Here is a 19,456-nt window from a genome sequence, read left to right as displayed (position 1 = left end):
CACATCTAGGGTCTTTGAGCATTTGGTCATTAAGCCAGGCAGATGGAAGTGTTTGTAATTGAGACCGAGGAATCACTACTACGCAATGAAAAATACTAGGTGACCATGGGAACTAATCCATCACACACATGTCCCAATTTTTAGATCAGGGTAGGGGCTAGTAGACCATATTCTGCATGGAAGCACCTTTATTTTGTGTATTTGCATATTTTTTGGGTTAGATGTTGTTACAACTCCATTAGTCAAACTGCCATAGCCAAAGAGGGCAAGGAGCTCTAGTCAGGGTAGGGACTAGTAGACCATATTCTGCATGGAAGCACCTTTATTTTGTGTATTTGCATATTTTTTGGGTTAGATGTTGTTACAACACCATTAGTCACTGCCATAGCCAAAGAGGGCAAGGAGCTCTAGTCACCACCCAACCATAGAGGAATGTGGATAAGTATCCACATTGTTGGCTTATATAGTGGCCTACCTACCCACACTAGCCCGGTCACTCACAGTCCTTTTACCCGGGCGCCCCTGAACCCAGAACACACTCGCCACATACACTCAAGCATGTGGACTTCGTGTTCAATCTGTCGCCTTGGGCGACTCACGCATGCCGTTACAAGCTATGTGACAAATGCAAAACATAATATGTTTATACATCGACCCCACTCTAAAAAAGGAGGACCTAATGAGAATGTGGAGAACAATCCGAAAAGGACCTTGTATTGTTGATGACATTGTACTGCTATTTTGAAAATGTTCTTCATTTTGCGATAGTAAAATGTCCTTTATATCATGGTTCTATCAACTCTCTATAAAGGTCCATTTACTTTTTGTTTTTTAAATGTCTTAGTAGGACAATCAATACGGTTGTATGCCGATGGTTGGAATATCTTCATTTATTATTTTAAGGTCTTCTCAATGTTGATGTCTATATTGATTTTCTTAAATATAGTACTTATTCATGCAATTACTTTTTCTACACTATCCATGCATTTACTTTTCTAAATTTAGGAAATATCCATGCAAAATCCCTTTTTGCTTTTAGCATGATGTATCTATAAATATGACCACTTGGCTCTTACTCTAACCCTCACTCCCATATCTTATCACCTCCCTCTCTCTCTTATTGTATTTCTCTCCCTCCCTATTTATCCTTCTTCACTTAACTCTCCCTTACCATCATTCTCTACCTCACCGACCCTCAAATTATTCCTCATCCTCTATCTTTGTGGATCTCATTATGTCTTCTTCAAATGGCCCCAACTATACTCTCCTACCCTTGATGTTGTTTACAAATATTCGTGTACAAAGTCAACTGGAGATACGAAAGAACATATGAAAATCACGATAGAGGCTCGTAATCTTTGGAGCAAGATTCTAAAGGATAAGCCCATCGATTTCAGAGATATTGTCTGGAATATGAAGATTGGAAGCGCCATCAGCACTTGGCGGAATTGCCGGTACATTTCTAAGGAAAAGGAGGAGTTCCTTTGAGAGGAGTTGAAGAATAGAGTAGCCCATAAAAGCACATAGGTGTAGGAACCCTTATATAGTTATGGTAGGTTCTCATTTATAAACAATATTTAAGGCTGTAATCCTTACAAAAGTACTTAGTTGTAGGAACCCTTATGTAGTTATGTAAGGTTGCCATGTTTTTAGCCTTTGCCAAGATGATGTAATAACCTTTCTGGAATAAAGTCTTCTTTTAACTATAATTCGCCTTGTCATTTTTATTAATTGGCTTGTCAAATTTTAAGTTGTTTGTTGCTTTTAGGAAACAGTATGTGATCCCGATATAATTTCTTTTAGGGACTAAAATTATCTTTTGCCCACAATTGGCAGCAATATTATTCTTTTCAATTTTGTATCGTTCATTGATTTTTTATAACATAAAGTCACATGCAAAGACATCCAATGACATGCGCATGCGCATAGAGACATGCAATACTCCTAACGTGCATGCAATGAATGGTTTTTGCATTACAAGTACCTATGGATATGAAGCACACAAATCCTTATCTGAAATGGGATGTACAAAAAAAAAAACAATACATACTCGCTCTTCCAAAAAAAAAGTACGAAAACGTGCCTTCATTATTGGGGTGTAGGATTTGAGGGAAGATGCCTTTATTATTGACATTAAAAAGAAAGGTGATTTTTTTTTTTGTTTGGTGCAAAAGTAGAGTACACCTCTCCCACTCTCATAAATATAGAGATAACCTCCATACAACTTTGTTAACCACCATTTAGGTAATCCTTCTTAGTAGAGTATACCACGCTCAACCCTCCTTCATATTGTTTGTGATGGCATCATCAAATATTAGCATTAAGGTTGTTGCTACGCGTATCGTTAGGGAGGCCACCAATGTGGAGGTCAAGCAAAAGATAGTGTACAAGCATGGAAAGGTCTCACATCCTTACCACTTCCTGGTAGTGATGATGATATTTCTCAAGTGAAGACCAAAGTTGTGGGATTAATTGCCATATGGCGGGCCCATGGTTTTATTGATGATGCGTCTAAGTGTCTCTTGCTTGAGAAAGTGCGGAAGGGAACGAATGCCATTCACTTACTTTGTGCCTTCACCTCGGAGGACAAGCAATGCTGCACAAAGTAAGTGAACGCCGTTCACTTACTTTGTGCCTTTACCCCAAGGACAAGCAATGCCCATAGAAGTAAAGCTAATTGTGTATAACAGTTATTATGACAGAAGAGTTGTATTTGGAAGTTATATATAAATGAACTTGGTTTTATTTCCACTTGGAAGCAATAACCTCGATCTTGACGATGTAATGTCGTAATGTTTTTCTCTCTCTCTTACTCCCTCTCGCTCTCTCTTGCCCTCTCCCTCAAATAATTATGTCATGACTCTCTCTCCCTCTCTTTCCCACTCTCTTCGCTCCTCTGTCTCTTGATGGAGGGGGAGAGAGATTCTCTTGATTTCAAAAAACACAAGTGGGAGAGGGGGAGAGAGAGGAAGGATAGAGAGAGAGAGAGAGAGGGGGAAGAGGGTGGGGGAGAGAAAGGGAAGAGGGGGGGGGAGAGAGGAAGGGAGGCTGGGAAAGGGAGAAATAGTGAGACAGAGGGAAGGAGAGCTAATGCATAGGAAGGGTGAGGGAGAGGGAAGGAGAGATTACGCATAGGAAGAGTGAGGGAGAGGGCAAGGAAGGAGAGAGGGAAGAGGGTGGGAGAAGAGGAGAGAGAGGGAGAGAGAGAACTAAAGGACGAGGCTGAGAGAGAGAGAGAGAGAGAGAGAGAGAGAGAGAGAGAGAGAGAGAGAGAGAGAGGATGTGTAATATTTTGTGCACATGGGAGTACCTAAAAGAAAGGACGAGGTTGGGAGAAGGAGAGAGGGAAGAGGGTGGGAGAGGGAGAGGGAGAGGGAGAGAGAAAGGGATGAGGTTGGGAGAGAGAGATAGAGGGAGAGAGAGAGATAGAGGGAAAGGAGAGAGATTGAGAGGGAGGGTGGATAAGGGAGAAAGAGTGAGAGGGGGAAGATGGTGGGAGAGGGAGAGACAGAGGGAAGAGGAGAGGAGAGAGAGATTATGCATAGGGAGGGGGGGGAGAGAGAGAGAGAGAGAGAGATTATGCATAGGGAGGGTGGGAGAGGAAGGGGGAGGGGGAGGGAGAGGGAGAGGGCAAGGAAGGAGAGAGGGTGGGAGAAGGAGAGAGAGAGAGAGAGGGAGAGAGAAAGGGAAGAGGTTGGGAGAGAGAGAGAGAAGGAGAGAGAGAGAGAGAGAGGGAGAGAGAAAGGGAAGAGGTTGGGAGAGAGAAAGAGATAGAGGGAAGGAGATAGAGTGAGAGGGAGGGTGGATAATAGTGAGAGGGGGGAGAGGGTGGGAGAATGTTGTAAGTTATCCATCACAAGCGAATCCAAGAAAAAGACCAAAAACCATAATGGGACTCCTATGTCTCAAAAGGTGGATATATATGTGGGAGATCATGTAACTATGATTGATGTCATCATTGATGGGCAAACAATTTCTAATGCATATATTGATGGAGGTGCATCAATCAATGTCATGCGAGTGAAAAAATAATGAAAGATGCTAATTTGAAGTTGCTTCTACTAACTCTCCTATCACATCAAACTTGTTGATAATACTAGACTGAAAAACTCTAGGAGTGGTAAACAATTAGGGAGTGGATGTATGTGGTATTTTTGTGCCTACAACTTTCAAGGTTATTCCTACAAATCTTGATACTAGGGCTGACCCATTGATCTTGGGAAGGACGTGCCATGATCTTCTACTCTCTCTCCCTATCACATCAAACTTGCTAATAATACTAGGATGAAAAACCCTAGGAGTGGTAAAGAATTAGGAAGTGGATGTATGTAGTATTTTCATGCCTATAACTTTCCAGGTTATTCCTACAAAGATTGATGCTAAGGCTTACCCATTGATCTTGGGAAGGCCATGGCTTCTCACCAACAAATGAAAGCAATTCAAAAGCGGGAGACAATTGATTTCATTCTCCAAGGGGATAACAAGAAGGTGTGCTACAACCTCAAGAGCGCTCTACATTTTTCGTGTCATACAAATGTATACTAGTAATAAATTCCAAAGGAAAACTCTTGTCCTTTATAATTATTGGAGCATTAAGTATAATTATTGCTCAATAATTACCCACATAACAATCATAGGCCCAAGATTCCATACACCACTTGGATTTTGTGCCCAAGTAGGCCTATTTTATAATAAAAACATGAGTCTAGCTAGGTGTTAGTCGTGAACCCACAAGGTATGAGCTCACAAGATGTGAGCCAACAGACGTAAGTCTACCACATGTGAGCCCATAGATGTGAGCTTACCAAGCGTGACATGAGTCTAGCTCACTAGACTTGCATAAGCCTATTTTATACAAAAAAAGGTGTGAGCCATCAAACATGAGTCCACAAAGCGTGAGTTATGAGCCAATAGCAACATGATATAAGCTATGAGTTGTGACATGTGAACCGTGAGATGTGAGCCAACAAAAATGAGCTTACAAAGCATGAGCCGTGAGTCAACAAATGTGAGCCATGAGACCATAGATGTAAGCCTATATAGATGTGATGTGAGATTTTTTTAAAAGATTTTAAAAAAAACTCAAACCATAAAAATCACTTATTTTTTGGATAGAACACACCACTGAATCCATTTAGATGTACTTTAAGAAGCTTTAGAGACCGATTCATAAGCAAGAAACCCTTTAATGATGCGAACTTGATCCATACTAAATGTTCGACCTTGATCTATACTAAATGTTTGAAACGACAATCCGGACCAATTTTAAATCCAAACAACTTGGTTCAAACTAATTGTTGGAAACGACAATACGAACGAACTGTTAAAAAACAATAATCTCAACCTGATCTCATTGGAAATAATCCAATCACCTCTATAATATGTCAAACCATACCTCCTAGCCCTTGGTCCCATTAAATGATTAGTGCTCCCCTATTCAAAAGGCAAGAGAGGAATGTCTTAAGAAGACCTTGCCATGATATATATGTGGTTGGAGGAATTGGACTTACTTAGAGTATTGTTCGGTTCTACCTTAAGCAATGAGTTTTGGGAAGAAATGAGCCAATTAGTCGTAGAGATAAGCGGAGGAACCACAAAATCCCTATGGAAATTGAAGCCGCCATGATCCTCTAACCCTATTCTCTCTCTAATAAGAAGTGCTCAAACCATGTCTAGACACCACAATGTTTTAAACCTTTGGTATCAAGACCCCGAGTAACCCATTCTAAATCCTCTATTGAAAAGATAAACCCAACTTTAAGCTACCTCTTTCTTGAGCACCTCCGCTTGCACTAACCCTAAGCCTTAGCCTTTACACCTTTAACTTACTTTGGGGTTTGAGTTCAATCTTGTGCTCCTCCACTAAGAAAACCCAGTGTACCTGAGAATAGTTGTCTGCAAAAAATATTTGGAAATCCATCTTTCATTTGAAAATATTATTCCCTTGATATGGAATCATTAACAAGTAGTTCCATTTTGTTGGCAAATGCTACTTCAATCCACATCTATGTGCTTGAAAATTGTTGGAAAAGCTTCTCCTTCTAAGGTTTCATCTCCTTCAAAGTTACTTGATCTATTATGAGGCCAAGACCAAATGTAACCCCCTCCACCTCTTCTTCTCATATGGAGTCTTCTAAGTTCTCACTTGTTGCCTCATCATCAACACTAGGCTCTAACTCAAAACTATCAAAAGTTGAATCTTTATCATTTACCACCTCAAAAGTTAAATGTTCATCATTTACCACCTTCTTGCAATGACTGTCAAAGGGAAAAATTAAGGGCCTTTTTCAATATGAAGCTTTGGCAAGCCATAGAGGTCCCCAATGGTAGGGTTGAACCCTTGATGGCATAAAAAAACTATTGATTTATCATTAATTAGTGTTGATTAATCATCACTGATTAGTAAAGGTACTTTTTTTATTCGCACTATAGAGAATGGGTCAACTTGAAGTGTAAAATTGAAGCACCAAATGATGGGGCTTTTGAAAAGTAAGCATAAACTAAGTAATAGCCGCTCCCACTGATGAGTTTTAAACTCATACACATAAGATTAACCACTCTTAATCAAGGTTAATCTCAACTTTACCAAAAACACTTCTATTTAAGTTCCCAGGCCTGAATTAGATGCTATAGGCCACCAAACGAAAATCAATGCCCACCATCGCATGTTTGCCATCATTAAAAACCCTTGGATGATGAAATTAGTTCGATTTGCATTGGATGAAGCGCTGGAGTGATTTTTCCTAAACAATGTAGCTTTTGCAAATTGTTGCTGCTACAGATGTTGATGCATGCAATGTAGCTTTTGCAAATTGTTGCTGCTACAGATGATGATGCATGCAATTTTCATCAATTGAGGCTGCTGCTCTACAGGTTGTGCCTTGATGTTTTGGAGAAGCTCCAATAAGTGGCTTGCTCAATGGTGGAGTGGGATAGAGAATTCATCACTCCAATGGAAGGGGGTTGTGGAGAAGATGACCTAAATGTGAAAAAAATGATTAACCACTAATCATAGTTAGTGTAAATGATGAAATGAAGCTAATGCAAGCTTAAGGAGAGTGGATCTAAGCTCTAATACCATGTTGGAATTTATGGTGGATTAAACATGATTAAACTCATGGTGAAGACAACATTAGGCTAAGCAAGAGAAGTTAAGACTAATCGCATGAGACTAGATTTGATGACAACATAATGAGCACAATGAAGATGTGTGAGAGAGAATGAGAATGTAGAAAGACTAGTGTTTGTGTGTTTGTGTTATAAATATTCATTGGATGCTGCCTATCTATAGGCTAGCATCCAATGAGAATGTAGAAAGACTTGTGTTTATGTGTTTGTGTTGTAAATATTCATTGGATGCTAGCCTATTCATAGGCTAGTTATAAATATTCATTGGATGCTAGCCTATTTAGAGGCTTGGTACAAAAGTAATTAAAATATGATTAAGGAATAATCCCACTTACTTGATCTAAAAGTAGTACAAAAGTAATTAAAATCTAATTAAGGGATAATCCCATTCACCTTATACAAAAGTGGAACAAAAAGAGCACCCATTTCCTACAATGGAGTGCAATCTAAACTCTTTCCACACATGCTATGGGTGTCCTAGGCGTCTAGTCATGTATAGAAACCTTTTGCCAAATCAAACCTTCAGACCATAGAACCATATGCCCATATCCCCAATCTCACATGATGTTTTGGTGTATTATTTCAACAATTACCCAATGTTAATTGGGAGGTCACACTCCAAAAAAATATACGGTTTTGAAGCCTTGGACGTATTAGTTTTGTTGTTTTTTAAAATTTTTTTGAAGCTTGTTTACGTTAGGTCATTCTATTACATTCGTTAAAGGGGGAAATCTTTATTTCTTTGGTGAGTTACATGATTTTTGAGGCCCATAAGACTTTAAACTTATTACATTGAGCTAATAAATAGATTTATAAGTGTAATCCACTCTGAGAACATATGGTTTGAGCTCCATTTGGTGTGGATTAGAGTGAGAAAGTTGAATTTTTGTTCGTGCATTTTGTAATTTTTCATACATTGTTGCAATTGCTACCTTAAAAACATGTAAAATCTTTTTTTTAAAAAAAATTTAAGAACCTCAATGACCCCCAATCAAGCCCAAGAAACTCTAAAAATTTGTCCAAACCACCACTTAGGCTGGGAGACTTGAGTATACAATCCCATGAAAAATGTGAGTCTAACGCCTATAAACTATGAACCATGAGCCAAGAGACGTGAGTCGTGAGTTTGCAAACATGAGCCATGAGTCTAGAGGTAAGTGAACCTAATATTATACCAGCCAATTAAAACTACCTTGAAGACTTATAATAAGGACACACCTACCCATGCCCTATAAAGGGGCCATTAGAGGTTCATATCTGACATTCAAGTGTTGCTAAACCTCTGTAAAGCACTAAATCAGATTTTCCCCTTGATTTGAGTGGTCAATTTGCTAATCCAAAATAGAGTATGAATCTACATTAGCATTGCTTGTTGGGACAATGGGATTTTTTAGCTTGTATGCTTCATGTAACTCATAAATCATGCTACGGGCACTTGGATGGTCATCATAAACAACATTGTAAATAGTAACTAGAGCTAGCATTAACATCATAGTAGCCATGGATATCTTGTTAAAGAAGGGTGTTGAAATAATACCCTAAAACATCATGTGACATTGGGGATACGAGCATATGGTTTTGTGGTCAAAAGGCTTGATTTGGCACAAGGTTTATGGGCATGACAACACCTTCAAGACAACCATAGCATGTGTGGAAAGAGTCTTAGGTTGCACTCCATTCTAGGCAATGGGTGCTCTTTTTGATTCACTTTTCGATTAGGTAAATGGGATTATTCCTTAATCACCTTGTAATTTCTTTTGTACCAAGCCTATAAATAAGCTGGCATCCAATGAATATTTACAACACAAACACATAAACACAAGTCTTTCCACATTCTCATTCTCTCTCTCACATTGTCATTAGCTTAGAAATTTCTAAACCTTCTTAGTTGGTTGAAATTCTAATCTTCTAACCACCTCCTCCAACTTATAAGTGTTATCACATAAAATTGTCTTGAAAGTTCTCTTACCTTATCTCCTTCCCCGTTAACCTTTCTAGAATTCAACACCAAATCTTCTCCACCATGAGGAGCCCTCCCTTTATTGTCTCTCCTAATGCAATTACCTTCACCACACTGCTACTAGGTCCTGTCTTGCTTCTTCCTTTAGCTCCAGCCTTATAGTTACAAGTAACTTTATCCTTCCTACCTAGTCTTATAGTTACAAGCAACTTTATTCTTCCTACTCTCTTTACTCACTTGACCCTTCCCTTATACTCTCCACTTGAAAAGCACACTCATATGTATGAGAGCTTATTATGATATGTGACTTACATACACTAAGCCTTGAGTATTACATTTTGATCTTACAAAAGAACATGAAAAAGAATGTGAATATTTGTACATCAAGGATGATGGCACACATTTGATGCCCTTGCTATGAATAGGCATGCCATTTAGTCATTTTAAGGCATAGCTTACAAAAGAACATGAAAAAGAATGTGAGTACTTGTACATCAAGTGTGATGGCATACATTTGATGTCCTTGCTAATATGAATAGGCATGCCATTTGCTCATCTTCTAAGACATAGGTGATGTGTGTCTTGTCAATGGGGTTGGTTCAAGACATCTTGCTATAAACCTTGCATTGAAGAAGAGCTTCTGGTGTGAAAGTGTAAACGGAGTGGTCTTTAAAAAGGGTATGACAATTTATAGGTGATTTTGTTTGGACAACTCACGGACACATTGTAATGAAGGTGGCTCAACTTTTGAAAAATCCACCTCATGTTGAGAAGAGAAAGAAAAATGTCTCTTCCAAAAAATAAAATAAAAAAGACTTGTGATTTGGATGATAGTATGAAGAAAATGGTTGTTCAAAAATTGTCATTTTGTAATGAGAAAGATTATTCCCTCAAAAAAGTTTCCCGAACAATGACAGTGGCGCTGGGATGAAGGGAACCAACTTTTTTCCTTAGGTATGTGGGAGACAATGTGGCATGGAAGTGGCATAACTCACCTTTCAAGACATAAGTAAGGTATGTATGGGAGGGAGTGCAAGCAAACTCTAGCTCCAAGCTCAACTCACCTATGCTCCTGTACATCATGGGTGATTTTGATTAGACAACTCACTGACACATTTTGTAACGAAGGTGGTGTCAGTGTTTTGGATTTTTTTTTAAAAAAGAGAGTGAATCTGCAATCTTCCTTTGTTTGGGAGGATGAAAGGTGGGATCTAATGTGCAAGTTACTAAACAATGTAAATGGGAGAGTGTAGGAAGTTGCTGTGAACTGTTGACTTAGTTTTAATATATTTAATTTTATGTAAAAAAAAGGAAATGACAATTTTTGAATAATAAGTGCCACCTTTCAAGACATAAGTAAGGCATGTGTATGTGTATGGGAGGGAGTGCAAGCAAACTCTAGCTCCAAGCCCGACTAAGCCATGGCTAGGCTTCTACTCACCTATGCTTCTACTCACATAAGTAAGGCATGTGTATGTGTATGGGAGGGAGTGTATGTGTATGGGAGGGAGTGCAAGCAAACTCTAGCTCCAAGCTCGACTAAGCCATGGCTCGGCTTCTACTCACCTATGCTTACATCCTCCTGTACATCGCACTCTCTAGCGGCCAGATCTTCTTCAACAAAGTAAGCTACTAATCCTCAAGTTTGAGATCTTCCATTTTGTAGTGTTGCGTGTGTGTGTGTTTTATCATTCACATTTCAACCCTAAAACTTCCTCGAACCCCTCCTCTCACTTGTCTTAACAAGGACCTCCTGCCCCAAGTGCTGTACTGTCGAAAACCCTTGACCACTCGTGTCAATGGGAGTTGTCTCATGGCAAGCCATTCCACATGGGTCCTGGGGAGCAGTCTGAATAAATATTGCTCAGGAGCTGTTGAAGTTAAAGCTTATACGTGATATGTTTTAAGTTTCTATACTATCACATGCATCATTGCCTTCCATGGACGCATGTGGACATATTAGCTACGACTAGACTAGGGAGAGAACAAAACCATCAGTCTGGTGAGCCTTGTAAGTGGAGGAAAGCTGTCCACAGAATGCACAATGAGCTTGGCCAGTTTCACATGGCTTTCATGCCAAGAAAGGGGATGTACCACCATGAGGGCGTGAGAGCGGAAGGTAGCACAGAGCACAAAGGTACTGCAGAGCACAAAAAATGAGTAGTGGTTTACATGGTGAAAAGTAGTGGAACTGGGCTAGGAAGGTTGTGTGAAAACAATGGAACAACCGAGTCGTCAATGGCCTTGTAATAACAAAGATATGGAAGGAGATGTGGGTCCTTCTTACTCATGCACTAGAGCAGACCACTCATGGAATCGATTAAACTAAGAGGCCATGTGTCCAACTTGTCACAGCCTACAAGACATGAAGCGGTTTTTGCTCAAGAGAAAGCACAAAGGGCAAGACATTTTGGAGGTCTAGAATTCCTCTCCCCATTATACACATCTTGGACAAAAGTCTTTATAAATGGACTCATTAGAGGAGGGTTGGTTTGAAAGCTTGGTTCTCTACTTACCAAGCCACACCATGCGAATTATTTGCTTGGCATCTTGGCAAAGGTTTTTGTCATATGTGCTCTTGTCGTGGAAATAGGTACAATCTTATAGACATGAATGTTGGTAGACATAGTGTTCACCAAATGTCCCTAGTCACCTATGTATGTAAGGGTCATGAGGTCTAAGGTTATTATCATGTGTAACATTGGCATTTTTATCTCATTTACTGGTTCTAGAAATCACAAGGAATCCACAAGTTGTACAAGGAGCTAGCTAAGAATATGGGCCTAGAATCTAGCTTAATGGGAGAGATTGTAGGAGATGATTGAGGAGAGGTTTGACATCATCCATGATGTAACTCATGCTTTGTACTCTGTCTATTTAAGAGGCACATACTCATTGAAGAAACACGCTTCATTTTGTGAGAGTATGTGAATATGAAGCGGAAGCAAATACACAAGAGAGAGTAGACAACCAACAAAGATCCAACACTTGAGCCAAAAACTGAAAGTATTGAATAAATATGAAGTCAAAATAGCCATGCTTATATACATCTCATGGAGAGTAGTAGGCCAGTAGCAAAAGGCACACGATTGTAGCAAAAGTGAATGGAGTAAAAGAGAAGATGACATGTTCAACACCTCCTCTCAGCTCCAGCACGGGGTCCAACTCCCATATGGCCCCGGTACGAGTAATATTTGATCAATAATATCTGGAGGAAGAGGTTTGGCAAAGAGATCAGTAACGTTGTCCCTGGAGGACAATACTCTGGTGTAATGATGCCATCGGCGCGAGCTCACGAACGAAGTGAAAGTGGACCTCAATATGTTTGGTCCTGCCATATTGGAACAACCATAACGGCTCATAGTAGGTATCCAGATAAGCACGGTACTCGGTCTCAGTAGAAGATAATGAAATTGTATTATGCTTCTTGGATCTCTAGGAAATAAGACCAAAACCAAGCTAAAACCCTCGGCTGAATATGAGAGGAGGTTGATGTCATTTGCATAAATTAGTAGGGGGATCAATATGCCTGCCAATGTGGGAGCAACCCTGCCTAATCCATTAATGAAGCTCAAGATGTCATCCATGTAGAGGTCAAAGAGAGAGAGAGAGAGAGAGAGAGAGAGAGAGAGAGAGAGAGAGAGAGTATCTTTAAACCCATAGCGTGGTACCTGGGATAAATTACCACTAGGTAACAAGATATTTGTTGGTAGACAGTGTGTTCACCAAATATCCCTAGTCACCTGTTGGTGTTGGACTCAACACACTCACACACACAAACTTGCACATTAGGGTTAGGTGCAGGATGGAGAAGCTCACACACAGAAATGAGAGAGAGAGAGAAAGATATATTAACGTCTACGAGAGGCCAAAGTCGGCCTATGAGACAAAAAATAATACAATTGTATTCTTCCGGTCATCGGAAGAAAAGGAAAAGAAAGAAAAGAAAAAGTGTGCATGTGTCTGGATACAACTGTGAATCATCATGGATCGGTGGAGCCCATATACAAACAATATAAAGGGGAGTGGGGATGTCGATGGAGTGTTAAGGCAAGATGCATCTCTATATGTTGAAGGGGTAGTACAAGCATGCTATGCAGATCAATGAGAGAGAGAGAGAGAGAGAGAGAGAGAGAGAGAGAGAGAGAGAGCCAAAAGTGTGGTAACCACAAAATGCAAGTCAACCCTTGCATGTGTGCCACATCCATATAATATAGGAGTACAAAATATTATATGTAGAGTGTCCTTTCACACTTGATATCCAAGGGAAAAAACCACATGGGAAAAAGTGTCCTTGGTTAAGCCCTGTTCACGCATACTACACAGCACTACCATAAGTGAGCATATGTCTACAAATCCCCCCTGTAGTGGAAGTGTGAACCTGTACAAGGTAGCAGATCACTCTTTGTATGAGAGTAAGCCCAAAGCTTTGCGGAAAGCTTCAAACTTTTCTCGAGGTAAAGCCTTTGTGAATGGATCTGCAACATTATCTTGTGTAGGGCAGTAAGATAAACTGATCTCCCCTGCATGTAACCTTTCTCTGACATAGTGATAATGAATCTCAATGTGCTTGGTATGTGCATGAAATACTGCATTTCGTGCCACGGCCATAGCAATCTGGCTATCAGTGAGAATGGTGGTGAGTGTCTGCTGACACTCACGAAGATCAGCCAATAATCTCCTCAACCATACACAATCTACTGTAGCTGTGAAGATTGCCCTGTACTCAGCCTCACAAGTAGATGTGGCAACAGTGGGTTACTTTTTACTCAACTAAGATATGCATGAACTGCCAAGAAAAAAACAATTCCCACTGGTGGATTGCCTGGTATCATAATCACCAGCCCAATCTGAATCACTGTATGCATAAAGCTGCAAGCTGCCCCCCCCGGGATAGAACAAACCGAGATCCAGGGTACCCTGAAGATAACGAAAAATGCGTTTGACTGCTTGCCAATGCTTTGTGCCTTGGCTGTGCATGAATTTGCTCAACAAAGACACCCCAAAAGATATGTCTGACCTCGTGTTACACAAGTAAATGAGGCATCCCACTGCCTGGCTGTAAATGCCGGCCTCAAAAGGCTCTCCAATATCATGCATAGTAAGGCGTACACCTGGTTCTACCGGAGTAGAAATGGGCTTACATTCATCCATGTGAAACCTTTTTAGCAAACTTTTTATGTACTTAGTTTGCTGCATAACAATGCCATCGTCTGTATGCATAAACTGTATGCCGAGATAGTAGTGTAAAGGCCCCAAATCTGACATATCGAATTCAGCTTTCAAATCAGCTTTGAAATATGAAATTTGTGCTTTGCTAGTATGTGTAATGAGCATGTCATCTACATACAAGATGTCTATGAGAATATCGGCACCGGTTTTCTTCACATATAATGTGCTCTCAGCTGGACTATTCACATAACCTTGGTTGGTTAGATGAGCATGTATTTTATCATACCAAGCTCTTGGAGCTTGCTTTAACCCATACAATGCTTTGTGTAACCTGCATACTTTATGTTCCTGACCAGGAGAACTATAAAACCAATGGGCTGATTTACATATACTTCCTCTTGTAAATCCCCATTTAAGAATGCAGTTTTGATGTCCAATTGATGCACTTTCCATCCTTTATATGTGCAGCCAATGCAATCACTGATCTTATTGTGGTCATTCTCGAAGTAGGAGCAAAAGTCTCTTCATAATCTATTCCCTTTTTCTAGGAGTAGCCTTTAGCCACAAGTCTTGCTTTATACCTGTCAATAGTACCATCAGACTTTCTTTTGACTTTGTACACCCACTTTGTTCCAATGACATGCTTGCCTTTAGGTAATTCCACAAGATCCCAAGTATTGTTCTTCATGATAGAAGAGATTTCAGCTTGCATAGCTTGCACCCAATGCTCTTTCTCATGTGCTTCTTCATAAGAAGAAGGCTCTTCTGAATCAAAGAGACCACCCATGGCTAATGCAGACTTCCCACGATGTATATTCAATGCATGGCTGGAACTAGCCCTTGTTCTACTTGTGAGTGGAGCTGCAAGTTTGCTTTCTTGCAAAGTTTTCAGCAACCATCTTGGCACTAACTTGGCTGTGTCTATGGCTGTTTGCTCTTCCCTGACAAGATCTTCCACTTCTTCCATAGAAGGGGGCTGAATGGCTGGCTGTTCCACATGTTCTACATGAGGATTTTCTTGTGTAGGGGCTGGCTGATCTGAATCCCCCCTAATTGCAATGGGTAATAGTCCATCAAACATGTCCTGTATGCCTGTATCATTACTTTTATACAAGCTGTACATGGGCTGTTCTGAATTTTCAGCAAATATAACATCTCTGCTAACAAAAATCCTTCGTGTAGTTGGATTATAAAGACGGTATCCTTTGCTCTCATTGCTGTAGCCCACAAAAATGCATTTCATTGCTTTGTCATCTAGCTTTGTTCGGAGTTGTTCTGGCACATGTGCACATGCCAAACACCCAAATGTACGCATATAATCCAATGTTGGCTTTCGGCTATACCAAGCCTCAAATGGTGTTATGGTTTTCAAAGCTTTTGTTGGACACCTGTTCAACACATGAGTTGCACACATTATAGCTTCCATCCAAAAATTGTGAGGCAACTTTTGTGCTTTCACCATGTATCTTGCCATCTCCATGAGAGATCTATTTTTCCTTTCAGCTACACCATTCTGTTGCGGTGTATAAGGCACAGTACATTGGTGTTTGATGCCCTTTTGAAGCATATAATCCTTGAATGCATTTGACATGTATTCTCCACCTCTATCTGAGCGGAGTGTTTGGACTTTACATCCACACATATTTTCAGCCATTGCTACAAAGTGTCGAAAGCATGTAAACACCTCTGCTTTCGCTTTCAAAGGGTAAACCCAAGCAAACCTGGAGTAGTCCTCAATGAATGTGACAAAGTAAAGATGCCCCCCTATGGATAGTGTCCACATTGGACCACATACATCACTATGTATGAGCTGTAATTTACTTTCAGCTCTAACAGCTCCATCTTTGGGGAATGGTTTTCGTTGCATCTTTCCCAAAATACATCTCTCACATACATGTCTTGGTGGAGACTCAAGAGGCGGCATAGTATCAACCATATGATGCTTCTACAAAAGCATCAAACTCTAAAAATTTACATGCCCAAACCGAGCATGCCATAGCTCTGCATCATGCATAGCAAGAGTGTGGGCAGCCACTGTATTTGCATCATAAGTACGCTTGTCATAGCTGTCCAGCTTATACAAGCCTTTGTGTTGTGTTCCAGAGGTGACTATTTCGTAACCCTTTGATGGGTCTTTTACCAAACACTTCCCATCTTTAAATTCAACCTTTAAACCTTGGTCGTTTATGGTTGAGAGGGAGAGCAGATTTTTCTTTATCCGTGGAACATACAATACATTTTTCATACATATATTGGCACCATTGGCTGCAATAAGTATGACATTGCCACAAGGTGGTAAGGTACGTAGTGTACGGTACGCTATCAGTACGTACGGAACGTACTTCTGTACGGAACAAATTTTAAGGTACGTAAACAGTACGTACCATTTGTAAACAGTCCTAGAAACCTGAATATTTTGTAGACATAGCAACCAAAATACTTAAAATAAAGAGAATGAACCTCATTACTTAAAGTTTAAATCAATTATCAGTTACCAAGCCCATTACACAATACCTCATGTTAATAGTCATAGTGATATAAGCAAGAACCATGAAAGTCATAGATGATAAAAGAGAGTACAAATATCATGTCTTTAGCTGCCAGCACATGTCCTGGTCCACAAGTGCAAAAAGCAAAACAATGAAACACTACAGTTGTCTAGACTCTAAAGTCTAGACGCAAGAGTCTCAAATCTCATCATCAGATGAAGATGATGAGTCTTCTGAAGAGAGCATGCCTCCATCATTGATACCATTGCCCTCTTCATCGAACTCTGGCTCAGCAGCAACAAGCTCCAGTGGATCCTCGTCATGTGCCTCGGGAATCTGAGTGTGAATGAGTTCGACAGCCTCATTTGCACGCCTCTGTTGGGTGCGACGAACTGGAAGCTTTCCCCTGCGAATGCTCTCGTCTCGCAGAGCCTGGATCTGGAGCTGCCGGGCGTAGAGGAATGCTGAGAGATCGTGCACGTGAGCGGATCACACAACGATCCACGCTCTCAAGCTCTCTATGTAAAGCTCTCAAAATCTCCTCTTGCTCATCTCTAATCTGCCGATCCACAAGCTCCGGGCTGGGTTCATCTACCATTTTGAGTAGTGTTGGATCAACCTGTTTAAACATGCCACAAATTGCATATTGGACAATGGACATTCATTGAACTAGAAAAAAATTTCTACTTCTAAGTTCTTCTTGAGTCCAAATTTCAATTTATACCTGCTTCGGTGACCCCAAAGCATGGTAGCTTCGCACGAGCGTCATGTTAGCTCTGCAATACACCAACTTCTCTAATTGAGAAGTACTAAGGCGATTCCGAATCTTAGTGTGTATAAGGGAGTATGAGCTCCAGTTCCGCTCACATGCTCCAGCTGAGCAATCCTGTGCAAAAATGAGTGCAATGCGAGCAAATTTGTAAATCTTTCAATGCTAAAACATCAAGCTTCATTTCCGAAGAGTATACTTTAGAGATTAATTACAAGTTACCTGAGATAGAACACGAAGAGCAACTCGTGAAAGGTTTGGAAGACCAACCCTTCCATAAGAGTGCCACCATGTCAAAGGGAATTTCATGGCTTCCTTCCTCAATGACACAGGTCTCGCAAATGAAGCACCAATACCACTCATGTAAGTGGTGAACTCTCTATCTGAAGTTGCTCCTCCTTTGAGAACATCCTTCCCACATACTCTGACTGCTTCATGCTCAAAGCAGTATTATTCCATAGCTCTGGCGACCTGTAGAGAGGATGGAGCATGGCAGCCATCGCATGGATGGGACGGCTCATGAATGTCCACCGTTTGTCTACAATGTCCAAGATCTCACCTCGGCTGAAAATGAGAGATTGAACATACATGTCTTAGGTTATAGTGCTAAGAGAATCGAGAATCGAGAAGTCATAAAAATCAAAGAAAGAGGAAGAAATTAGAACTATTGCTTACCGTTGAGCAGTCATCATGGAGCACTGAGCAACATGGTCTTTCATTTGCATAAACAAATGAAAGACCAGCCCCAAAGTTGAGCCCTCCATGTCTGTAAGTCGGAGAAGGACATACACGGGCTTAAGTGCAACTGAAAGGCTATGAACTTGCTGCCAAAAATCATCATCCAGGATCCGCCTCTGCAAGTATTTTGTACGCTCATCCTCTGAATGATGCATCTATCGCCACCTTGGATCCACAACTGTTGATGATAGTGAATCTCTTATCTTGTAGAGCCTATCCAAGACCAAGAACATGTAGGCAAACCTGGTCTTGGATGGTCTCACCATATCCAAAGGGCTGTGGCTCCGAAAGATGGCAAGAGCTTGATGCTTCTTGCGGAAGAAGGTGGTGATCTTTACAGCATTTGCAACAATGGGCTGCACCCAAACAAGCTTCCCAATGTCTTCCATAAGTAAATCAAGACAATGGGCAGCACATGGAGTCCACACTATATGTGGAAACTCTGCCTTGACCATTTGACCCATTGCCTTGCAGTTAGAGGCGTTGTCGGTCACCACCTGCACAACATTGTCCTCCCCAACCTCAAGGATAGCCTGTCGAATGTGGCCATAAATGAACTCCCCTGTGATCCTGTCGCCTGCTCTCCCTGCATCCACGGCACGCAAGAAATAGGTGCCCAAGCAAGATGACACAAGGATATTGATTATGTGCCTCTTGCGAATGTCTGCCCACCCATCTGAAATAATAGTGCATCCAAACTCCTGCCAACTTGCTTTCACAGGTGTGAGCGCCTTGTCTATCAAGGTCTGTAGCATTTTGAGCCATGTCAACAAAATATACCTGCAAGCAAACCAAACACCAATGTGCACTGCCAGGCAACCAAATGTCTTGTGCAAATGTTTGCCTGCAAACTGAAGCAAGTGTAAACCTCTAGTCTCGTCGAACACCACATCACGGCTCACAACAACTTTACCGGCCTGAGGACCATAAATGGAGCGGTGCTCCTTAGGCACATGAACATACGCCGTACACCCAAATATCCGGAAATGAACAACGGAGGGCTTCTCACCATGGAAAGCCTCATATGGAGTTTTGTCGGGAAGAGCAACAGTAGGAGACCTGTTCTGAATGTAGACAGCAGTGGAAGGCGCCTCAGCCCAGAAACGTCGAGGTAATGAAGAATGCTCAAGCATAGCACGGGCCATCTCCATAATGGTCCTATTCTTCCTCTCGGCAACTCCATTCTGTGATGGAGTATAT

The 19,456-nt window shown here is 40.9% G+C and overlaps 1 protein-coding gene and 1 long non-coding RNA gene across 5 annotated transcripts in view; one reads left to right on the top strand and one right to left on the bottom strand.

Annotated features, from left to right (window-relative positions):
* The first annotated feature begins 10,496 nt into the window (after positions 1-10,496).
* LOC147641262 (putative sugar phosphate/phosphate translocator At3g14410) overlaps positions 10,497-19,456 on the top strand; it is a 50,879-nt gene continuing 41,919 nt past the window's right edge. The window contains exon 1 of one of the 4 annotated variants that reach the window (XM_086819783.1): positions 10,497-10,712. In XM_086819783.1, the coding sequence (XP_086675909.1) occupies positions 10,635-10,712 (78 nt within the window). In that variant the 5' untranslated portion in view covers positions 10,497-10,634. The remainder of the gene's footprint in view (positions 10,713-19,456) is intronic. The other 3 variants (XM_086819767.1, XM_086819759.1, XM_086819776.1) reach the window with 3 other exon arrangements.
* Positions 16,863-17,507, bottom strand: LOC147641263 (uncharacterized). Its single transcript, XR_015267622.1, has 2 exons — positions 17,474-17,507; positions 16,863-17,368 (listed from the first exon to the last, which is right to left on the bottom strand). It is a non-coding gene; the product is annotated as an uncharacterized LOC147641263 (long non-coding RNA).

The sequence above is a fragment of the Cibotium barometz genome, chromosome 2 (assembly GCF_041138505.1).
Source record: "Cibotium barometz isolate CiBa-2024 chromosome 2, ASM4113850v1, whole genome shotgun sequence".
Lineage (NCBI taxonomy): Eukaryota > Viridiplantae > Streptophyta > Polypodiopsida > Cyatheales > Cibotiaceae > Cibotium > Cibotium barometz.
This window is presented reverse-complemented; position numbering and strand designations above follow the sequence as displayed.